The sequence below is a fragment of the Acomys russatus genome, chromosome 8 (assembly GCF_903995435.1).
Source record: "Acomys russatus chromosome 8, mAcoRus1.1, whole genome shotgun sequence".
Classification (NCBI taxonomy): Eukaryota; Metazoa; Chordata; class Mammalia; order Rodentia; family Muridae; genus Acomys; species Acomys russatus.
The window spans coordinates 29184716-29208923 of record NC_067144.1 but is presented as its reverse complement, the minus strand read 5'-3'; the positions used below and the strand labels follow the sequence as shown (position 1 = coordinate 29208923).

At 41.6% G+C, this 24208-nt stretch overlaps 1 protein-coding gene across 12 annotated transcripts in view; it reads left to right on the top strand.

Moving 5' to 3' along the window:
- The window catches only part of Phldb2 (pleckstrin homology like domain family B member 2), a 218099-nt gene that overhangs the window by 128466 nt on the left and 65425 nt on the right, over nucleotides 1-24208 (top strand). For all 12 annotated transcript variants that reach the window (XM_051149997.1, XM_051150005.1, XM_051150002.1 and 9 more), the window contains one exon: nucleotides 10755-12091. In XM_051149997.1, the coding sequence (XP_051005954.1) occupies nucleotides 10755-12091 (1337 nt within the window). The remainder of the gene's footprint in view (nucleotides 1-10754; nucleotides 12092-24208) is intronic.

Below are 24208 nucleotides of genomic sequence, written 5' to 3'. Positions count from 1 at the left end.
ACCTTTTTAAAAAGGTCTTGAAAAAATAAAACAGCATTGATTAAAAGTAAATTCAACTTTGTCAATTGTTTCCTGATTTTTATAGTGCCAGGTCTCCCCTTTTGCTTTCCTGCAGCCAGGGGTAGAAAGGCAGGTTGTGAGAAAAGAGAAAAATCAAGTGTCTTACAACATCCACTGTGCATAATCAATGGTCAACATCATCATTATAATGTTTTGCTTTGTAGTGTGGTTGTGAGCCTCATGGTAAATTTTTTTTCCTTCTGAAAAAATTAATTGTGGAGGGGAGGGGAGGGAAGGAGAGGGAAAGGGGACGGGGAGGCATAAGGGTGCCTGTGTGTCTTGGTGTGCACCTGGAAGCCGGGAGGTATCGCTGGAGCTGTACTCTCCTTCCAGTTTCCCTGCGAGCACTTTTACCCACTGAGCTATCCCTCTCTGACCTCTTGCTTGATGGTGTCCAATAAGATCAGATTGCCTTGTGATGTGGGTCCTCCTTCATGTGTGAGGACACACTCTGTGGTGCTTGCAGTGACAACATCAACTAGTTATGCACTTTCCTGAATGTATCTTTACTATTAAGAGGTACACAGCTGCCCTTAAAAGCCCATCCATCCCACTTTTTGAGTAAACAGGGAAAACTTGGTGGGTTGTAGCTCAGAGTTAGAGCATAGGTTGAACATGCTTAAGGCCCTAGATTTGATCTCTCAGTCCCCAGGGTGGGATGGTGTTAAAAACATTGTGACTAAGCCAGGCATGGTAGCACATGGGAGGCAGCACTTGGGAGGCAAAGGCAGGTGGATCACTGTGAGTTCGAGGACAGCCAGGGCTAACACAGAGAGACTCTGTCTGGAAAAAAACCAAACCAAACAGAAAAGCATTCCGACTAGCTGGGCTGGTGGCGCAGCCCTTAATCCCTGCACTATGGAGGCAGAGTCAGGAGGAACTCTGTGAGTTTGAGGTCTGCCTGGTCTACAAATCGAATCAAATCCAGGACAGCCAAGGCTACAGAGGGAAACCCCATCTTGAAAAACAAAAACAAACAAACAAATCCAACTGTGGAAGTCATCACTGACTTCTATTTGTTCTTTATCCGAGAACCCTACTCATTCTCTGATCATTGCCAGATCATAATATGGATAAAAGATTTGAGTCTGGGGAACATTATTTGAAAAATCCAATTTTTAAGGGGATGTATTTCAGTCAGTAGGGTTGGGGGGGCAACAGAGACAGGAAAGCAAGGTCAGCAAATTTTGTTTTCAGTTTAGGTTCATAAAGTCCATAGTTGTGCCTTCAGGGTCAAGGTAGAGTTTTTCTCCATGTCATCGTAGGTTCATATTCTTTCTTGGAAGTAGCTTTGCATGCAAGGGGTCAGATTTGTGGCCTTCTCTGGCTCAGGGGAAAGATGACAGCTCATGTACACTGATGACCTCACTCTTCCTTTAACACCCATGGCTTTCCATATTTCTAGAGTCACCTTCCTAGGATGATCATCACACAATGTGGGAGGATTTGTCTGGGTTTGAGGGGGCTTGGCCAGAATCACCTAAACCCGGGGAGGAACTGTACGCATGAGCAGAAAGAAGTATTATCTGGAGATGTTTGATTTCATCCGGACAGACTTCAGAAATCCTTATCTTGAACGAACTGGTTTGAATTTCAGAGAAGAACCCTGACAACATGGATTGGTGACTTCTTACCCAAAAGACTGCCCCGTCTTCTGAGAAGCAGTAACAGGATTCTATTTAATTATATTTATTCATTTCTCTGTGTGAGGAGTTGGGGGAAGGTACCCAAGTACCATGGCATGCATGTTGAGTCCAGAGGGCAACCCGCAGGAGTTGATTTTCTCTTCCCACAGTGTGGCCCTGAGGATCAAGTTCTTAGACTTGCCAGTGAGGGTCTTTACCCACACAACCATCTTGTCAGCACATATAAGAGAACTTTAAAAGCTGCAAAGCCTGCCAACCCTTCTCTTAGCATAAATATGCTAACATTTCTTTTGAGGCTGAAACATTTTAGAATATGGAAGGTTTCGTCATTTCTATGGATACTTGTACACTTTAATTGTCTAAAGCAATGGGGTTTGTTGTTCTTTTTTTAATGTGTATTTTGTGTGTTCAGTGTGCTCTGGTTGCGATATGTTGTATGTGTGGTAAATATTTGTGTGTGGGGTGTGTGTGTGTGTGTGTGTGTGTGTGTGTGTGTGTGTGTGTGTAGAATAAAGATCAACATTAAGTAGTGTCATCCGAAAACTGCTGGTTTTTTCTTCCAATGAGCCTGGTTGGAACTCATCAGCTCAATCCGATGCCTACACAGTGAGCCCCGGGAAACCAGTCTTCACTTCCTACCCCGAGCTCTGGGGCTGCAGACCTGCACCACTGTGCCCAGCATTCACTGGGTGCTGGGATCTGAACAGCAAGCACTGTACCATGCTGACGGAGCCGGCTCCCCAGCCTTGCCTCTTTTGGTCTTCATTATGTTGTCCAGGCCCCCCTACCCAGGCTAGGCTGACAACAGACTCAAGGTTGTCATACCTCTGACTCTTCCCCTGCCCCAACCCTCCCCCCACCCCCCACCCCCGCTCACAACAATGGTTTTTATTTGGGCACAGATATTGGTGAGGTTTAGGTACTCTATCTAGCACTATCTGGCAAGTCTCTTTAACAGAATGGCCTACTGATTTATAATCTTGACAACGCAGTTGCCTTCAAATTTCTCCTGGGTACTTTAAGAATCTAATTTGATTTATTATAATAAGCTAGTATTCATTCAAGCTGCTGAGACTAACTCTTTTTTTTTTTTTTTTTTTTGTATACTGAGCCACTATAATTTATGTCAGAATATAGATTTTATTTTTTATTTAATTTGGCTCTAGAATACATTTATCTTTTTGGAAAAGCAATATTTTATTGTGGAAACTTTAAGCACACACAAAATGTAAAACACAAATTAAAAGTGTACTATAGTGAACCTGCCGCCTATAGCCTGGATCACTTACATTCATTATTTTGGTTTAATCTGGGGACGCCATTTTCCCCTCAGAGCATGAGTTGTTACAAAGTACTTCCCAGATGGGCATGGTGGCTCACACCTGTAATGCCAGCACTCAGGAGGCAGAGGCAGGTGGATCACTGTGAGTTCGAGGCCAGCCTGGTCTGCAAAGTGAGTCCTTGACAGGCAAGGCTACACAGGGAAACCATATCTTGAAAAACCAAAAACAAAAAAACAAAAACCAAAACGAAACAAAACAAAAAACAACAAAGCACATCCCAAACACCTAGTTTTTCATCTATAATTTGTAGTGTAACTCTAAGCACTTACAATTTCAAAAGACATGCCATTGCAGCATGTTTGAAAAGAGCAATACATCTGATTTTCAGTTAGCATTCCAATTCTGTTTGTCTCAGACATTTTTTAAGCAGATGGCTGTTGCACATAGGATGCACACCATGAGCATCCATTGCGTTTCCTTGGCATCTCTCTTGGGTCTTTTAACCCGGAATAGCTTCTTCTCATGCCTGGATTCCCCTCCCCCCCGCCCCTCCCCCCCCCGGCCCCATGGTGACTGAACTCATGTTTTCTTTTGGACCTTTCCCACACCATACCTTCCCAGGTTTTAGGACTGAGTGATGACATTTTTGTGGTGAGATTTTGTTGCTGTTATTGTTTTGGCTTTGACCAGGCTGGCCTTGAACTTATGGACCTTTCTGCCTTGGCCTTCCTTGTTAGGATTACAGGTGTGTCCAACTAGAGATAGTCTGTAGTATTTTTCACAGAGTATTGTTTTTATCCGGTCTGTTTAGCAGGTAAAGATGCTAGCCAGCCTTTACAAAGTTGTCTTCTGACCTCCACGTGCAGGCTGCGGAAAGGGCACCACCCACACACGTCTGACCTCCACGTGCAGGCTGTGGGATGGGCCCCGTGTCCCGCCCACACACGTCCTGCTTGTGTGCACAATGAACAACAATAACAACGAGAACATTCTTTTCTTCCTTGTGATTTCTGTCGTGAAAGAGGCCATACTTCAAAATGGAGTGATCTTGAACTTAAATTTGTTTTACATTTACTCGTTGAATATGTTATCTCTTCACCTACTGCTAAGGCTTCTTCAATAGCTGCTTAAACACACATGTGAGTCTAGCAGGTGACACATCTTGGTTATTTAGGTAAAACTTGGGACATACCCAGTGGGAGGGAACGTCAGTGACCCCCATTTTCTGAGGTTGAATCTGCTTTCTCTCCTCCTCCCTGACTATAAAGACTTATCACAGGAAACAGCAGCCACATTCCTTGGACAGTCTAAAGAATGTTGTCAAGTTCCTGCAGACAAGCATTTTATTGAAGGGACTAGTACAAAAACTTTTTTTTTATATATATCCTATAATTGACCCATTAGCCTTTTGACTGAGTCTTCTAAGTTCTCAAGAATTCCCAGGATTTCATAAAACAGAACAATCCAGACTCAATAGATTCCAAATTGAGAAAGTGCACACTGCAAATAATGCAGTGTGGAGATTTGCTGCTTACTGTGATCTCTGTTAGACTCCTGGTACCATCTGCAGTGTTTGATGACAGCGTTTAGACTTCAGTACAAGTGGGCTGGCTGAGGGTGAGAGTGGAGGGAACGTTGTAAGGAGTGGGAACCTGGGGCAAGGCTCCTTTAGGAACTGAAACTTCCTTCTCCTTTATGTCCTGGTTTCTTCTCTGTGTTCAGTGTCATCATCTCTATCAGCCTCCACTCCCTTCGCTTCTTTGTAGAGTCATGTGTATTTCCTTAATGATTATCCTTCTTTTAAATGGCTTTAGAGAAATGATAAAGTAAAAAAAAAATTTTTTTAAATAAGGCAAAAGAAAAACAAGAAAGAAACCGTGTAGTCAATGTTCTGAGACATCACGGGGCATTCTGATCCCTGGTGGCCCCAACCCTTCCTCCCAGTCCTGTTGTTTATCTCAACATTGGGCTGTTCCTAAGGATGCTTCACGCCTGGCTTCTGAAGCATCACCTTTGTGCATTATAGAGGCTTTGTGTAATGTAGGCTGCTGTGGATATGGTGTGTGTGTGTGTGTGTGTGTGTGTGTGTGTGTGGTGTTTGCTAAGGTTTACACCTCTGTTGTAATATATACACTCTTCTAAAGGAAGACAAGACCTTTGTTCAGTCATCAAAAAGTAACCCCTCTTTGGAGATTATCAACCTACTTATGTGAATCTAGTGGTTAGTAATTATTTTGCCCAAGTGGGCAGATCTTTGAGCAAAGAACATGGTACAAAGGAGAAGAAGGGTTGGGATCCGTTTGTTGAAGAAATAAGAACAATAAGAGTGTTATGCCTACTAACACATTTTACTTTTGTCCTCTGTCCTGGATATAAAATCATGACAGGGGGGCGACGGGGTCCAGGGGGAGGAGTTTGAAGGAATAGAGGTTACAAAGCCAGACCTTGTGAGGAGCAAAGTCGGGTCCTATGGAGATGGAGACTGAGCCAACGGGAAGGTCCAGGCTTCATCTATGTAGAAGGCACCACAGAGCCCGTGGTGTTTGCTGGTCTGGGGGATGGGTCGGCGGTTACAGGTGGCCATAGGGCCCTGTGGAGAGGTAAGGCTGGCTTGCAGAGATGGAGGAGTCTGAGAAGTGTACAGGGCCAAGAACGATTGTTTGTAAAGTAGGAGGGCTTGTTTGCAGTCAGGCCACTGAGAAGACCAAAGGTTTAATGGAGCACAAGGGACATTAGGCTGCTTTTGCATTCTGAAAGGGTACTAGGGGCAGAGAAGCAAGTGTTTGTTCCTGAGGCTTCTAATTAGTCTTCTCTTCTTCCCACTTTTTATGTCATCAGGAGGATTCTGTGTATCTGTTGTTCTCCCTTATAAAGCACAGACCCTGTGGTTAAAACAGATTTTTTTTTCAGCGTTTCCCTTCAATCCTCTCAAAGAATCCACTCAGGCTCTATCAACTGCCATTGGTTGCCACAGAAATACATCCATAGAACTCCTGTGAGGAATGGCACTGCTTCTGAGAGGGCTTCTTGACTGGCCCTGAATTCAATTACATACCATCAGTATACACTTTAGTCTTAACAGTGCCAGATCATAAACATCAGTGCCGACAGACAGTTAGGCCTGCCTGTGGACCACCAGCGTGCTGGAGAGCCCTAAATACCAGGCACCAGCCATCATCTGCCACAGAACACTCAGGGGTAGCCCCGCCTCCCCGCCCAGCAGCTCCAGAGCTCTGGCAGGACATGGTCTGGTCTAGACATAAGCCATTATATTATGGGCATTTTGGCCTACACCTTGCAGACTTGTAAAAGTTGGTCTTCGTAAAGTTGCTTCTATTTACTGACAGCATGGCAGTTTCCACTTTTCAATAGTTAGCTAGTTGCAGTGTTTCTAGGACTAATTCCTGCTGTGTTGGGCGATGCTCGGAAGTATCTACATGCAGCAACATAATAAGACGTGGATGGCTATGTGTGGCAGGCTCCTAAAGTCACTTACTTGGCTAAAAACAGCTGGATGATGGCACCTGTTCACCAGGTGTTTAAGTCCTCCTGTCTAACGCACCGAGCACTTTGTTTTGAAAAGCACCTTCATTAGCTGGAAGCGACAATGCACACAGCTCTGGTGTGGCAGTGTTGGAACTTCACTATTGGACTATTACAGTTTGAATGAGATGATGACTTTATTGTCATCTGGTGTGAGTGGAACTGCAGAACCATTTAAAAAAAACATTTAAACCTACCGCAGAGAAGCAGCTCTCTGAAGAAATATTCAATAACATCCCTTTAGACTGCTTATTGAAGTGATTTTCTCCTCCAGGGGAAAAAAGTGCTGTGGGTTTTTTTTTTTTTTTTTTTTTTTTTTTTTTCCTCTCTAACATCTTTCAAGAGACCGCGTCCTGACTTTCTGGCATACTCTGATTGACAATAAGATGAGTGTGTGTTTTAGGTTGTAAAATAACAAGAGTACTGGAAGGATTAAATTTATGGATTGGAAAGTAAATGCAAACATTTCGGCACACATTAACTTCTTTCCTGTTTAGACTTCCCCAAGCTGTCCTTTCTTTCAGATGGGCACCAGATGCATTCTCTCCTGCTCGCAGACCTTCTGTGGCTACCTATAGAAGACTGTATGTAGCCATCACCTCCTTCGGGTCTGTTTTGCTTTCCCAATAACACAGTTCAGGGATCTCCTAGTTTCACTGAGATCTCTTCTTTGTTCACATAAAATGTTCAGTAAATCCAAAATAAACACAGCAGCATTGAACATAAAGACGACTGTAAACCCAGGATTTTCTCTAGCTCCTTTCTTAGGTGTTTGCTGCCTCCCTCCTTTCTCTTGCGTATGCTGCTTTGGCAAGGTGTCCTTGCAGCCTTTTTCTTTTTCTCCCATTAGCCCAGCACTCCTTTTCTTTTCCTAAGTCCAACTATACTCTCTGATGCATTCTGCCTGTAGTCAAGTCCTCAACTGCTTGGGGAATTACTCAAAACATCGCCATGTGCATCTCACCCCAGCCCTTGCCCTTAGCCTACCCCCAATTCCAAGTGGATTACTGATTACTGGCCTGCAGTTCTTACTCATTTCCTATTTTTAGGCCTTCACTCACGAGATCACACCTCAGATGAAGAGTGTCCTGGAAGTAGGAAAGGAGAGAGGTTTCCACAGCTATTGATGTTGACTTGTAGAGTTAGAAAGACCACCTGTCTGGCTGAGTTGGTATGCAGGACCACGAGATACTATATTTGGGTAAATGTACATTTGTATTACACTAGATAGACAAACTCAGCTTCAAGAAAAATAAATGAATTCCATATCTGTAGCCGATGATAAGTCTTTAAAATTGGTGTATTGGTTATTTTTTCGTTGCGATGACAAAATAGCTGACAAGAATCTACTTAAGGAAGGAAGGAAGGAAGGTTGAGTTTTAGCTTGCTGTTTGAGGGGATACAGTCCACCATGGAAAGGAAAGTGTGGTGGTAGGAATGAGAAACTGCTGCTCACAGTTATCTGCACTTAGGAAGCACTGGACTGGAAGTGAGGCTGAGGTAGATACCTCAAAACCCTTCTCACAGTGATCTACTTACTTCCTCTACCATCTAAAGTTTCTACAACCATCCCAAACAGAGGCAGCACTGGCGACCAAGTGTCAAACATATGAGAATCTGATCAAGTTTAAAAAAAACAAGGTAGTAGTACAGACTATATTCTACTACTTGATGATAAATAATTGTCAAAAAATTAAAATACACAACACATACATTGATATGAAATCACTGGTAATATTACCACCCCAAGTATAATCAGTAGTAACTTGTGGTGTGAATGTTTTTGCAGACCATTGTTATTGCTGTGGTAGGAGGGGAGACACTGTGGGCAAAAAGACACTGGTTTTTATGAGGAGCAACTGTGGAATAACCAGAAGTATCAGATTTGGAATATGGATGAAAGACAACAGTAATTGAGTTTGTTCATAGACACAATGAGAGAGAAGTAGAAATGACAGAGGAGGTCATGATGACTCCCCAAATTCTGACAGGAGCACCTGTAAGGAAACTATTAGCTGCATACATGATATACACAGGAGGTAATATGTTTATAATCAATGTTTATGGGTGTATATATGAAACCCAACTCATTTAATGTTTTAATGTGTATATTATATGAACAAATTTTATACTATAAAATATACTTTAAATGTAGTGTTAAGTGATTGCACTTGCTCACTCCTACGATGAACTGCAGCTTTTCCACATTTCATTGGGAATATAGGGTATTTTTCCTATATAATAAATAGCACTGAATGTCCTCAGGATCCCTCTCTTTTCTTATTTTCTAAGTCCTGAAATATTTAAGTTGAGAGAACTGGCCAAGACTTACTAACATTTCAAAATGGCAAACTAACCAGGGATGAATTGAATTCAGAAAAAGACCAAGGCTACAGGTTGTCTTACTTTTACTTCTTAAATGTCTCACGTGAGACTGATGTTGCTTTCAAGGTTGGAATTGTAAGTGACAACTGTCAGGGTGTAGAGGGGCACTGTCAACAGGCAATGAAAGATGTGGTGAGACAGCAGGGCCACATCCCGCTGGGAACCAAATCTTAGGCATAATTCTGATGATTTATGCAAATTTTAAGACATTCTTTAAAAGTATATCATTTTTAACATACATCCACAGAGAACTCTGAAGGACAATGAATCCAAGACAGAATTTCTTGGGGAGAAGGGAGACTGTAGCTCTCTGTAGCCTCTTCCTGGCATCACCTGGAAGTAAGCAGGAAGTTTTCCTGACCCCGGCCTGCGGATAAGATGCAGTTCAATGCCGAGTTGCTTGAATTTTCCTGGGAAATATGAGGCTAAGCTAGGAGAATGAAATCTTCCATCTATGATATGATGTTGGGTGCAAATGAAAAAATATTTTTTGCCTAATAGAACAATGGAAGACATCATCATCAAACAGTTCATCAAACAGTGCCCCAGGTCCCTGAGGGCTGGAGGAAAGTCTTAGTCCTGCATGTGTTTACAGAAATTAAATTATGTGTTTCCTTTGTTAATAATGTAAAGATACTCTGGGAAGTGGTGGTACTTTAATCCCAGCCCTGCGGGGGGTGGGCAGAGACAGGCAGATCTCTGTGAGTTCGAGGTCAGCCCCATCTACAAAGGTGGTCCAGGACCACCAAGGCTACACAGGGAAACCATGGCTCAACAAACAAACAAACAATCTAAAGAGAGTTTCTATCATTCAGAAATATAAGCCTGTTCATTTTCAGTGCTAGTTTAAACTCAAGAAAATTTTCATAGATTAAAACTTCAAGTCGGGTGTTTGACTCTAAGACGCAAGTTCCCCAAATATATACTTATTATTTGAAAAAATATTTACTTGTCAATGATAAAGTCCTACTGTGTCCCTTGAGTGATGGGTGGAGTTTGATAAGTATACCAGAAGGCACAAAATGTTTCTGTTAGAAAAGATGGCTCAGTACCAAGGATAAACACAACACATTTGGGGTACCAAGGACTTTGAAGAATGGAGTAATTTAGAGCTTTTAAATATGCCACCTTGACCATAGAGCAACAAACTTGAAAACAGCCTTTGGTCCAATGTCTCTTGCCTTGAATACAGGGCCTTTCAGCTTTCCTGCTAAGAAGTAAAGTTCCACCTCATCCTTCCAAATGAACCACTTCTTAGCACTCACATTCCAGATCAATGTGTAACAATCTTTCTTCCTCTGTCAAGATAAGAGTTTTGTTTCCTCAGGGCTGTTTCTGGGCTGGTAATGATTCTAACAGTAACATCTAAAGGAAAAGCCATTGAGTGATTCTTTTAGACACATGCAAGATATTCAGGAAGCAGGTGGTTCTTCAAAGACTGGAACGCTGAGGGGAAAACTGCTGTTCTTCTGTATTAGCCTATTCCCAAACCATTACTTCACAGGGATTTGTTTCCCTCAAATGCCATTGTTATCATCTTGAGTTACTTTTCTTTGTACCAACCAACCAACCAAACAAACAAAAGCATCTCTGATCAGTGGTCCTTATTTTTCACCTCCTAGTACATTTTTAAATATATATAGGTTTTTTGAGACAGGGTTTTCTCTGTGTAGCCTTGGCTGTCCTGGACTCTCACTTTGTAGACCAGGCTGGCCTCGAATTCACAGCGATCCACCTGCCTCTGCCTCTCAAGTTCTAGGATTAAAGGCATGCACCACCATGCCTGGCTACACTTCCATATTTCATAACTAAAACTTTCTCCTTTTTCCCTTTTCAGGGCTCAGCAATATTATGGCAGAAGATAGCCACATACAGAAGAGGCTGGAATTACAAAATGGTAGCTTAGAGGAAGGATTTGTGGTACGTTCCCTGGAGAATGAGCCCCAAAACATGATGGAGAGCCTAAGCCCGAGGAACTATTCATCCAGTCTGAAGTTTAAAGCCAATGGGGACTATTCTGGCTCATATTTAACCCTCTCACAGCCCATGTCTTCCAAGAGAAGCCCTTCTCCTTTGGGCACTGGTGTCAGGAGCAGTCCCTCCTTGGCCAAAATCCAGGGAAGCAAACAATTCGGTGACGGAACTGACAAAAATATTTCCATGAAACCTCCTACTTCGTTTCTCAGCTCGGCAGCTTCTCTTGGAGGCTATCCCCTTGGGAGAGCAGATTTGGATCATTACACTGGTCGGGACATGGAGAGGTCCTCCAGGCTCTCAGAGAAGCCTCCCTATTCTAGATACAGCTCTAGGAATAAATCACATGACAACGTCTACTTTCTCGGGGGGCTGGAAGGAAGAAAAGCATCTGGCTCACTCCTGACCATGTGGAATGGAGGTTCATCGAGTGGGGCTGGCTCCGTGCCCATCAGCAGATCTGGGGCAGCGAGTATGCCTTCAAGCCCAAAGCAAGCCAGGAAGATGAACCTTCAGGACAACTTGATGCTTCCGCCCAGGTTAACCAGGCACAAGGAGGCAGCCTCTGAAAACATCAGTGTGAGAGCAAGGAAATATTCAGGGAGCAGCCTGAGCAATATGGGTGCCTACAGCCGATCGCTTCCCAGGTTGTATAAAGCCACAGATAACCAGATGTCGCCTCTCAGCCTCCCTCCAAGAAATTCCCTAGGCAATTCCAAACGGGGTCAGTTAGTAGAAAAGGATCTACCTCATAGCATCGTGGATAGTGACAATTACCTTAACTTTTCTTCTCTAAGCTCAGGGGCTTTACCCTATAAAACCTCTCTGTCTGAGGGAAACCCTTACGTAAGTTCCACCCTCAGTGTCCCTGCCAGCCCTCGAGTGGCTCGGAAGATGCTTCTGGCCTCCACCTCCTCAGATGATTTTGATAGGGCTTCATACTCAGGGACCAGCCCAAGTCACTCCTTCATTGCTGGAGAACCGGACCGAGTGCTTGTGGCCAAGAGGAACTTCTCCTGTGGATCTGTGGAGTTTGATGACTCTGATCTGGAAAGCCTAAGACTGTCCTCAGAAACTCCACAGCCTGTCCTTCGAGAACGGAAAAGTAGCATCAGCTCGGTCTCGGGACGTGATGACCTGATGGATTATCACCGACGACAGAGGGAGGAGAGACTCAGGGAGCAGGAGATGGAGCGACTGGTAATCTAACTCTTTTGACCTCACTGCTCTCCTGACTTGCATCCACAGGGTTGGAAACAGACTCCTACGGTACATGTAGGGGTGTGGGATTTCCACGTGGACCAGCCACTGCTATCCTGTCCATCTCTTTCTCTCTGTCCCATGTAACTCTTCCTTGGCTATTTTCAGACCTCCATGGGCATTTTGAAATTTCCAAAGCTCACCAGAGCCAGTGCCTCACGTTTATTTACTTGTTCTGCAGGATTCTAGAAATTACTTCTTTTGTTTCTTGTTCTCTCCCTCACCATTGCTTTGTTTTCTTTAGTTCATACCCTGGGCATTAAACCCAAGGACTTGTCCAACCACTAAAAAGTCTGGGAAAAGCTAATGCTTAGTTGTGAATTTTGTTGAATTTCTTCTCTCTTGTGAGCTTTTCTTCTAAGACCAGGAGGAAATGATGGTGTTGCTTACGTCATCAAATTCACCGGCGTGTGTTTAAGACAGAAGCAGCCGGTGAGATAATGATGCAAGTCTTCTGGAAGGCTGAAGGGTGCCTCAGTCTCAGTGGTGCTCAGGCTTTTCCCATGCTGTTCACGTTACTCTAGATCCCCTTCACCCACCCACGGCTCTGGCTTCAAACAGCACCTGTAGACTACAAACGGGAAATATGCTGAGTTAGCTCTCTTTTTCCAGCTAAAATGGGTTTATGCTTAAAGTGAAAAATGGTTGAAAGTAAAAGGACAGTGATGGAAGGAGAAATCCCTTGATGGCCCCATTGGTGAAGGGGGACATTCAAGGGCAGTCTTCCCTTCTCTGTTAGTGGGTCCAGAGTCTGTTTTGCTTTCCTAGTGATTAATGACCTCCTTAGAGAAGCTATAGGATAGCAAAGCTGGTTTACACAAGTTTAAGACTATCAGACATATTTTAATTACTTAAAAAAGTATGTTGGAATAAGAGATCTCAATCACATGGAGACATTGATGAGTGTCTACAGTATAATATCATTTATATGATATGGACAGAAAGCATGTGCATTCTGCAACATGTATTTGACATTTCAGAACATGAGTTGCATATCACTTAAAGTTTTGGTAAGCTTATGTCCTTCCTAATTAAGAGTAGCAGAAGAAAACCTGTATGCATACCCGTAGGTAATTAAATATTTATTGAGTATATAAGTCAGCACTTGAGTATGGCATTCCCTTTGTTGTCATAAATAATCACTGGAGATTATTCATGGTCACAAAAAGCATTGTGTCTAGGCATGGTCCATCGATATAATTCATAAGGCAATTTAGTTAACAAACAGATATCTTGTATATGTACACTAAACAGTCCTATACTGTGCTAAGCAACTATTAATGATGTCAGACAATTAACTACAAAACCTAAGAGAGCCTTTTCTGTGGATTCTCTCATTCTAGAGCTCTTCATTTAGTCAACATGATGACTCTTGTATCACAAGAGTTGGAAACCAGGCAGGAACTTCATATGCTTTGAGTTTCATCTTTCGCATATGTGTTGGTGAATTTTCATCCTTCAGATTCCCCAAATCTAAGGCCCCAGACAGTCCCACCTGCATCATGGCAGGGAACATGTGGTGGAGTAAAGCTCTCCATCTCCTGGTCAGTACGCAATGGAAGGAAGAAGGCATCAGGGTCCCACAATCCCTTTTAAGGACACAATCCCAACAAGTAGATGTTCTCTGACTAGGTTCTAGCTCTAATATCCAGAAATCCCAATAGCTTTGAACACAGGGGCCTTTGGGATGCTTAAGCTGCAGCTATTGTACAGAAATACTTTCTTTTGTATTGGAAATTCTTTCTATTGTAAAGAAAAAACTTTACCTCATTCAAAAATGGCAGAATTTTGTCTTTTTAAATATATAAAGATACACCCCCATTAACATTGAGCCTGAAAATTACTTTTATATAGCTCTAATCTCTACTCCAAAGGTATTTACACAGAACATATTTTTCATACCTTTGTAAACATCAGCTGAAATTCTTCTAAATCAGCCTCATTCCAGTGAAGGCAGCTGGATTCGAGTTTTATATTAACAGTATGCTTGCCATTCTTTATATATATACATATATATATATATATATATATATATATATATATATATATATATATATATAGGTTCTGAAGAACTCACTGGCCACCCAGATGTGAAACATGGAGCTTCCACTTCAATGAGAACTGTTATCTCAAGTCAACAAGGAAGAAAACCATTGCAGAAGACACGCAACATCCTTTCCTTGCTTCCCATGCACTCGCTTGCATGCAACCACTCATACCATACATATATACTCACCATTTACACATATATACCACACATACACACACTGCACACACATACACGTGCATACCACACACACACATGTACACCACAATAGTCTGCTTTCTGCCAAAGGTTAACAGTGCATTACTTTTTAAAAATTGTTGTTGTTGTTGTTGTGTGTATGGTATGTGTATGCGTGTGTGCACATGTCCCATAGTGTGTGCACATATGTGGAGATCAGAGGACAACTTGGTGGAGTTGCTTCTTTCTTTCTTTCTTTCTTTCTTTCTTTCTTTCTTTCTTTTTTTTCCTTTGGTTTTCCAAGACAGGGTTTCTCTGTGTAGTCCTGGCTGCCCTGGACTCACTTTGTAGACCAAGCTGGCCTCAAGCCCACAGTGATCCACCTGCCTCTGCCTCCCAAGTGCTGGGATTAGAGGTGTGTGCCACCACGCTTAGCTTGCTTCTTTATTTTTTGTGTGGGCTCCAGGAATCTAATTCAGGCCACCCTGCTTTGCAACAAGTGCTTGTACCTACTGAGCCGCATTGCTGGCTCTGTATTACCTTTTCATAGACAGAATTTTCATGTATTAAAAACCAGTGGAGCCAAGATTCATACTTGAAGCATACAATTTTTGGTATTAACTTCTCATCTTAATTACTTTCTTTCAAATTTTGGAATAATCATGTCATTAAAACAAAAAAAACCTGAAATATACTAGAGATTAAAGTATATAGAGAGTATATATAGAGAGATTAAAGTTCTGTGTAGCATAGGCTGGCCTTGAACTTGCTATGCAGCCAAAGCTGCCACCTCACAGTGCCAGGATTATAGGCACAGGCCACCTGACCTTGACTGTCCAACCCACTTTCTAATAGAAGAGCTATGCTCCTGGGTCAGCACTTTGCATGAGAAAGGGCTTTTGCCTAAGATAGAAGACTAAAGTGCCAGAGATTGACTTTGTATTATTGGAATTTGGGGAATGTTGGGTTTGTGTAAATGTTCTTTAATCTCTATGAACCAATCTGAACAGCGGGTTCCTGGGTTCTAATTTATTGTTGTTGTCCTTGAGAGATGGGAAATATTTCCCCTGCACACAGCAATTTGTTTTCTCTAGGACTTGGTATGAATTCAGCTTCTTCAGTTACAGGACCCAAGCAGATGGTGAAACACAAAATTCTTCTCCTTTAAGGTCCATGGTTCTTCTATTTAACACAAAAATATATTCCCGCTTGGAAAGAAGCACTCTGCCATTTCTCCCTTGTCCAAGGCTAGATTCCAGCCTTACATGATAGAAAACCAGTGGCCAGACCAAAAACCAGAAGCATGGACACACTGCTACCACCGATGGGGACAGCTAGCATCTGTGTGACAGCTAGATTGTCACCCATCGAACTTATTTAAAACCCAGAAAGAATATCAATAGGACAGAACCAGGGAAATAAACACTGCATGGACAGTGGAGGCAACAATTTACTGACATTTTGAATTTATTCCAGAAGCCAAGAAAAGAGTGCCCCGGCCTGCCAGCTGGTGCGATGTGCTCCGTGGGCATCAAGGGTCAGTTGACTCCCTGAGTGATCCCACTTGGACATTGCAGATTCAGATAACAAACACACTCTTCTGTGAATGCAGAATGGGTAAATACTACGGTGTCATTGAACCCATTAATGTGGAAACCATGCATCAGAAAGCATGGTCACAGTCATAGTATCTAGTATGTTTAACTTAGTTGTGTTTTTTAAAACTTGTTTAATTTTTATTGAAAACCCAAGATTAATTAAAGTTACAATTAAAAATTAAATCTTAATTATGAGCCTCTAAAGGCTTATCTGAAATGTAATCACTCTGAGTCTCTATTAAGTAACCTCTAACTGCCATGTTATTTGAGAAGTTTCAATTTTAACATTTTTCTTCCATCTTTCTTATTCTTAGCTGCCAAGTCATTTTTGCTCATTATGCCTGCCCAGTTCTACACCTCCTTTCCCTAATCATATGATTTTCTTAGAAACCAGGTTTTAGGCTTTGACTAAGCTGTTTTGACCTATGTGCTTGTGAGGTCTTGGGATGATCCTGTTTTCACCCAGTATGTACATATGAGTCTGTGTTGCTTGAGATAACCTTTAGGCATGTCAGTAGGCATGTCAGTTCTCCCATTTTGAGCTATGCGCCAAGGAGGACAGGGATGCTTACTGACTAGTGAGATGTTCCACAGGCTACAGAAATCAGTATAAAGTAAACAGGTTCATGCATTCAATTGCTGCATATTTCCCAGTAGTCCAGATGTATCGATAGTCCCTTATGGTCCAGGTATTTTAAATAAGAGAAAAGTCAAAGCTTAAACTTAACTCTGTCTCAAGTAAGTGCATTATTTGGCAACACTGCCAAAAGCATCTGCATTCTATTGTGGAGAACCAGTGGATTCCACAAATTGTACTGTGGCAGTGCAGTATTTTCCTTTGGGCTGATGGTAGTCATTTGCAAGGCTTGGTAAACAGAATCTTTGTGGTTTAGAACTGCATAGGACCACATTTGAGGTTTAGTTCCTAAACATGTTGTAATACAATGCCAGCTTTCATGAGGCACACCATGAAATCAGGTTTTTCTGGAATTTTTTTTTTTTTTAAAACATAGTCTATGAACCTCCCTGAGGCTAAGGTTAGCTTGTTTGGAAGCCACATATCAGTATTTCTATGGTAATCAAGTGACATGCCTGACTCAGCAATTCCTTGATATTTGGAAGGTATTTTGTGATTATAATGTCTCTTAAACCACTTCACAATGAAAAAAATTAATTTGTAAGTGGTCAGGATTGCATGTGTCTTGTTCACTACTGGAGATTGGAGTATTGGATGTATCACATGCAATTTTAAAAGAATGTATTTGTTTATGTATTTATTTGTTGTAGAGAGTACAATTTTTTTTTCTTGTCCAGTTTTGACATCCGTTCTAGCTTTCCTCATTCTGTAGCTGTTGCTTGCACCCTTGGTCCCTAGACAATATGAGCTCTGATCCCCTTTCAATTGAAAAAAAAAAAGAAAGAAAGAAAAGAGTTATTGTTCTTTATTTTGGAAGATTTGTGGAATTTCATAATAGAATTTTTGGAGGCACAGGATCAGTAGAATGTGTGTGTGGGTAGATATCTTTCTATCTACCATCTATATATCTAGCCATCTGTCTATCTATCATCTGTATATATGATATAATCTTATACACACATATATGGACTTATTATACTCGCTTATATGACGAAGGGCTACATAGTCCCATCATGGCCCTCTGTGTGCTATGCCGCTGAGCCAGAGAGCCTGGTAGCTCCTTAATCCAAGGAGCTGGAAGCCTAAGAACAATGGAGACTAATTACGAGTTTGAGCTTGAGGGCCTAAAAGCTCTCTTGTAAAGTTGCTTGGTGTGAGCTCCTGTTGAAAGGCTGAAGAAGCTGGTATCTGATATCTGTGAGTGATGACAACAGCAGTGGATGCTCTCATCCAGGAAGAGTGGAGCCCAGCTGTCTGCCTTCTTCTTTCTTTAGCATTTTGTCCCACTGGGGCCCCAAGCCTTTTGGAAGGTGCCACCAATATTCATAGTGGAAATTTACCCTCCGGTTATTGTCCTACATGCCAGACCTCTCTGGAAATGCCTGCAGAGGCACAGCCAGAGATGTTATTAATGTAGATGTCTCAGTTTAATCAAGTTGACAATCAAAGTGAATCTTCATGCATTTTTTTTTTTTTTACTTTCTTGTTGGTGGTGGGTTCTTTTGTTTGTTTTGTTTTGTTTTGTTTTTGTTTTTGTTTTTGCTTTGTTTTCTTTTGCTCTGAGTAAGGACCAGTACTCTCCAGAGTCTTATGAGAACCGAGACTGTGGGTCCCAGTGGGTCCCAAAAGCTTGTTTATATACTGATAAACAGCCCATAAATCTGATGTTCACAAAGTGAAAGTACAGCATAATTGAACATGTTAAAGAATTTTGCATTTGCATGTTTTCCAATCTTCTAACGCAAAGTGCAGATGCTATTTTAAAGTTCAGAGAGTTGATGGTTAATGTTATTCCGTTTTGTCATTAGGACAAAGTTGTGTGGGAATCCAAAACTAGTGAGCCTGGCAAGAACAAAGCCCTTTCACCTGTAGATGTGCTGTGCCTCTCTTCTTGTTTCTGCTTATGCCATGCCTTTGTCACCCCAGACCCTGCAAATCAGCTTACAGCATCTAGATCTTTGTGCCATAGCTGGGCGAATTAAATTTGGCAACATTTCCTATCCAACATTTGGATAGGAAAAGGGATAGGATTCAATGCTAAGAGAATGGTTATTTTGGCTTAATTGTAGTATTAACCTCTTTTTGTCTTATCAAGAGTGTCCTTCAAACATAAAAGCAAGCTTAAGTGTGGAAGATGATTTTGTCCTCCCAGTCTCCCTGAAACAGCTCTCCTTCCCAATGTCCTTTCTGCTTGCTACATCCTGGCAAGACTTTTAATATTTGAAAATGTTTGTACTTCTGGAAAGTGGGCCAGATAAGCTACAAAGAGTGTGAGAGATTGGTCTGTGAATCAAACTCAGAGGTCCAGGATTTTAGAGCAATATTTAGAGACAACGACTGTCTTTTTATATTCTGAATTAGAATAGCCATTAGTTGATTTACTCTTAAGGTTCAGACTGAGTATTAAATTATTTCTGTGGAATCTTTTCTTAGCTTCTGCATTTGAAGTAGCTAGTGATTCCCCACCATTTCTTGTCTTCCACTTTCATGGACTGGTAGACCCGCTTAAAATGTAATACAAGCCATAAACATGAGCCATGTAAGTCATTCTAAACTCTCTTATATTAAGAAAAGCTTTTTAAAAAGTAGATGAAACTAAGTATATAGCATTGGGCAGAAAGGAATTTGGTTGACAGTTCTGTGTATATCCAAATAAGACATGCTTTTGAGTTTAAGCTTTCCTTGGTCTCTAATAAATAAATTCATAACCACTGGGCAATATATAGAATATTATCTATCATCAGTTCACCTTGGCTCATTGAAGGACAAAGCAAGAGCTTTCTCTCTTCATCTTTCAAATGGAAAATTGATGGTGTATACATAGGCATTCATTAAATATTGAAGGAATCAATCATTAACAAGTTAGGACTGCCAATTGCCCTGTGTGAACGGAAAGAAAAAAAGAATTGTCTCTGCCTTCTTCCTGTCCTATTGGACAGATGAGCAGGAAAGGAGTATGGAGGGACACTTAGCAGCTAGCAATCACTTAATGGATTCACATGAGAGCAATGCAGAGCTAAAGACTATGTAATTCTATATTGCAATAGGCTGCAGGAGAGACTGTTAGAAGCAGGCTCCTCTACAGTTGAGAGCAAACGCCCAGGTTCTTCTTACAGTGGCAGTACAAGCTATTGCCTCTTGATGGTGCCATGCATTAAGAAATACCCCTCAGATGTTGAGCTCTGAGGAACCTGAATCAGCCAACTTTTTCACTCTCAGACTGCATGCAGAACAGAAGCCTGCTTCAACTGAAAAAGAGCCCATTATGGCAGTCTATGGAAGAAACCCCAGTCTTTTCAAATGATAAGTCAATACATGAACCCTTGTTTTTAAATAAGAACGAAGAAGTGCAATGGACAATGTTTCTTAAAGCTTGATACTAATTTTTTTTAGAAGCAAAGAAACCTACAAGTATCACCATAGAAACACATTTACCACTTCATTCATGGGAATTGCTTGCCCTAGTTTGTTTCCATTGCTATGTAAACACCATGACCAAAGGGAACTTGTGGAGGAAAACATTTATTTGGCTTACACTTCCACATCACAGTCCATCATTGATGGCAGTCGGGGCTGGAACTCAATCAGGGACCTGAAGGCAGAAAGCAAAGCAGAGGCCATGGAGAAACACCGCTATCTTGCCAGTTGTGCTACAGAGTCTATAGCTTGCTCAGCCTGCTTTCTTATACAACTCCAAACCATTTGCCCAGGGATGGCACTGCCCAGAGTGGACGGGACCCTTCCATGTATCTTGTATCCAGTTAACAAAAGTCTAACCAACAAAGAGTTTTTTTTTTTTTATTTCAGTCATCTCAACATGCAGGTTCAGACTCATTAGACGGAATTTGATTTGAAGTATTAGGCACTCTGTTTTCAGATAGTTGTAGACTCACACACAAATAAGAAAGTTTCTAAAAATTATAATTTTTAGGGTACAGAGCTCCACTGTACCTTTTACTCAGTTTCCTCCAAAGTATAGAGCAATAGCATAGCAGGACAAGACATTCAGGCAGTAAAAGCACACTGGAAGACTCTGCCATGTTGGCCCTTTTTTAGTCACACTATTTTTTTTTTTCCTTCTCATGACCTCTAGAAGTCGCAAATCTGTTCTTTATTTGAATAAATAAATTTATTTGTTATTTTATATGACTGCACAGTCTGTAACCTATAGGCTTGTTTGTTTGTGTGTTTGACCTCGCCCTGTTCTCTGGAGACTGAGTCATGGCTTTGTGTGCTCTCTCTCCCCCACGTTTTAAAACAATGCACAAGACAAAGAGAATCTCAAACTTATACTTAATGTTTTTTTGGTTTTTTTTTTTTTTAAGACAAGGTCTCACTATGTAACCCTGGCTGGCCTGGAATTGATATGAATCCCAGGCTGCTCTCAAACTCACTGCCTTCTAAACGCTGGGATTAAAGGCCTGCGCCAACACACTGAACTCTTGTTTTTTTTCCTTTTCTCTTCAGATAGGGCTTCATGTAGCCCAGGCTGGCCTCCAACTGTTATGTAGCTGAAGATAACCCCGACCTTCTGATCTTTCTGTCTCTGCTTTGTGCATTGTAGGCAAGCATTGTAACATCTCCATCTCTTTTATGTCTTTTCAAAAGAATAACTTCATTTAAGAATTTTAATTGCATTTTTATCTGTTTATTTTGTGGACAGCTGTGTGTGTGTGTGTGTGTGTGTGTGTGTGTGTGTTACACACTTGCACTTGCATCACATCATGTCTGTGGATGCAGAGTACAACTTGCAGGTTCTCCTCTTCTACCATGTGGGTGGGCCTTGGGTTTTGAACCCAGGTTGTCAGTCTTGCACTCTGGTGCCACACTGGCTACATTTTTCTCTTTGTTCCCCAACCCTGACCCCTGACCCCATTTCCTGCATTCCTAGCTAATCTGTCTTCTCTTCTTTCCCAGGATCTATTCATAAAACATACACTAGTTTAGAGGAATAGGCAAGAGTGTGTCTCCTTCATCTTCTCAGGGGCTGGAGTTAGTGAGATAAGCCTTATGAAGGTCACAACAGCTACAGGCTCAGATAAAGTCCATTTGACTTTTAGGGGAGATCTTTTTGCGTGGTATGTTCTACTGAAATAATTTGTTTTGGATAAGTTGATTTTTCTCACTCAAAGTCGCTGAAATGGTATTGTTGTTCTGGTATTGTCATTTGGATTTGGAGGATAGACAGAATCAGCAGAAGGCGCTGAGTTGGCTTTGAGTTGGCTTTAAAGCGCCATGTTTCCTTTCATTTATTGCTCTTTTTGATGACAGAATATAGACGATGCAGATGGGACCTAAATCATCCCAGGCAGACTACAGTTTCACAATCACCCTGGAAGAAAAGAAAATGCCATAACTTACCCAACATTCCCAAATGCAGACGCATTTCCTATGCATAAGACTTTGTAAGGTGGTTTTAAACTTTAACATAGAACATGTTCCATGTTTTATGGCTCATAACTAGCCACCCTACAGTGATTTCTTGGAGACAGCCCACTCTCTCTTTTTATATGCAGTTTTCCTGTCTTCTTCATGCATGAAGAATTACTGTATTTTTAGAAGAGAGTAAATAAAGGGTTTTTTTTAGTTATTTATTTTTGTTTTGTGTGTATGACTGTTGTACCAGCATGTATGTATGTGCACGACATGGATGCCTGGTACCTGTAAAGACCAAAAGAGAGGGCAGTGGATCCCCTGAATCTGGAGTTACAGATGGTTATGAGCCGTAATGTAGGTGCTGGGAACTAAACCCAGGTCCTCTTATAAGGGCCATCTCTCAGACTCTCTGCTGAGTCATCTCTCCAGACCCAGGGATAGAACAATGGTACTGGTGCCACTCGCAAACCAATTTTCAATAAGCAAAGTAAAATAGTATGTAAAATTCTAAAATAATTTTGCATCTGGTGTTTCGTTTTTTGTTTTTGTTTTTTTGAGACAGGGTTTCTCTGTGTCACCTTGGCTGTCCTGGACTTGCTCTGTAGACCAGGCTAGCCTCGAACTCACAGAGATCTGTTTGCCTCTGCCTCCCAAGTGCTGGGATTAAAGGTAAGTGCCATCACACCCAGCCACATCTGGTATCTTGTAGACTATATTGTTTCAGAAGAAACAAAATGATTCAGAATTTGGTCAAGGCAAAGCGAAAGTGTAGGCAGATTATGGTCATGTTGATGATCAAGGGTGGTGTGGTATAGCCAGGGCTTAGCTTCTGTAACAGGGTTTTGTCCCTGGTGGGGCATTCTCTGATACACTATTCATGTAGCAGTAAAGTCATGTGCCATGTTTTCTTAGATGCCATGGGAAAGGTTTTTTCTGTCATAAATTTTCTTTATTTTGAACCTGTGTTTCAGTAAGGAGACACATATTCTCTATTCCATTAGAATACTACATATCCCCTCCCCACCCCAATGCTATACAGTCACTCATAGCATTTTTTGAATAATGTATATTAATACCAAAGGTCTTTAACCTTTAAATTTAATTAAAAAAACAGTTCATAACCACCTTAGCCTAAGTGTATATTGTATACAATCTATATAGTTTTATACTACATTATTACATGTAATAATAATTAAATGTATTTTAATTACTATAGCACTTTAATGTTTACATCTTTTAAAATTCCTAACTCCTTCTAACATATGGACACAGCTAGAGCTAGAGGTAGAGGCAGTAGGTTTGAGGGAGAAACAGCACACATGTCTGAAAGAGTAAAATGCATGTTTGCAGAACTGCTTGGTGACATGACACAGAAAGAGCTGCATGTTTCTGAGCACAAGCAAAGGCAGGAAGTGACAGACAGCTCAGACATTTGCTACTGTGGCACAGCAATCATGAGATGACTCAGTGGACCTCAGAGATTCTAAGGCAGACCCAAGGGCAGTGTGCGGAACACCCCGGCTTTTATGTCACGGACGTAGGTGTATTGGAAAATGGATTCTGTTAAGACTAATTCTTTCTAGAATCTACTCCACTGGATTTAATATGCTGTGGGGAGCATATGCTGGTCTGTATTGGTGGGAATAGAGGAACAGATAATAGGGAGATGTTCAAGCGATTTCCCCCAGGTTACTGTAACCACGGGAGAGAAGCCTCATCTCAGAACAGCATTATAGTAATCACACTCTAGTTACCTGGTTTTATACACTGAACTGAAACACAAGCCACCTGCCTTGTTTGAAGCTGCAAGCATGTATCCAGAACCAGAATTCAAACTCTGCAGGTCTGGCCCTGAGTTGTATACTTAGCTACTGTGGCACACAGTGGTGGAAAGGGACCGAGGAGGATGCTTAGGAAGAACACCTAAGCAAGACGGTCTCCATCTCCTTAGGCTGTATCCTGGTTTTATTTCAGTGTAGTTAGGGTCTTCAGGGAATATTGAAAGTCAGAGTTAAGTGTCCTAGTTATTGCTTATGTCTTATCGCCACGGTTATTATGATTATGGAGGAGAATAAGTGCGTTAATATAAAATCTTCATAGCAGTTTGCATATAACAGGAGTTTGATGTTCAGTTAGTACTCACCACATTATTAATCCCCTTCCAACAACCTGAAGTTGCCTTCCAAGCAGGTACAGCTGTATGAAGCTATTGAACTTTCGTT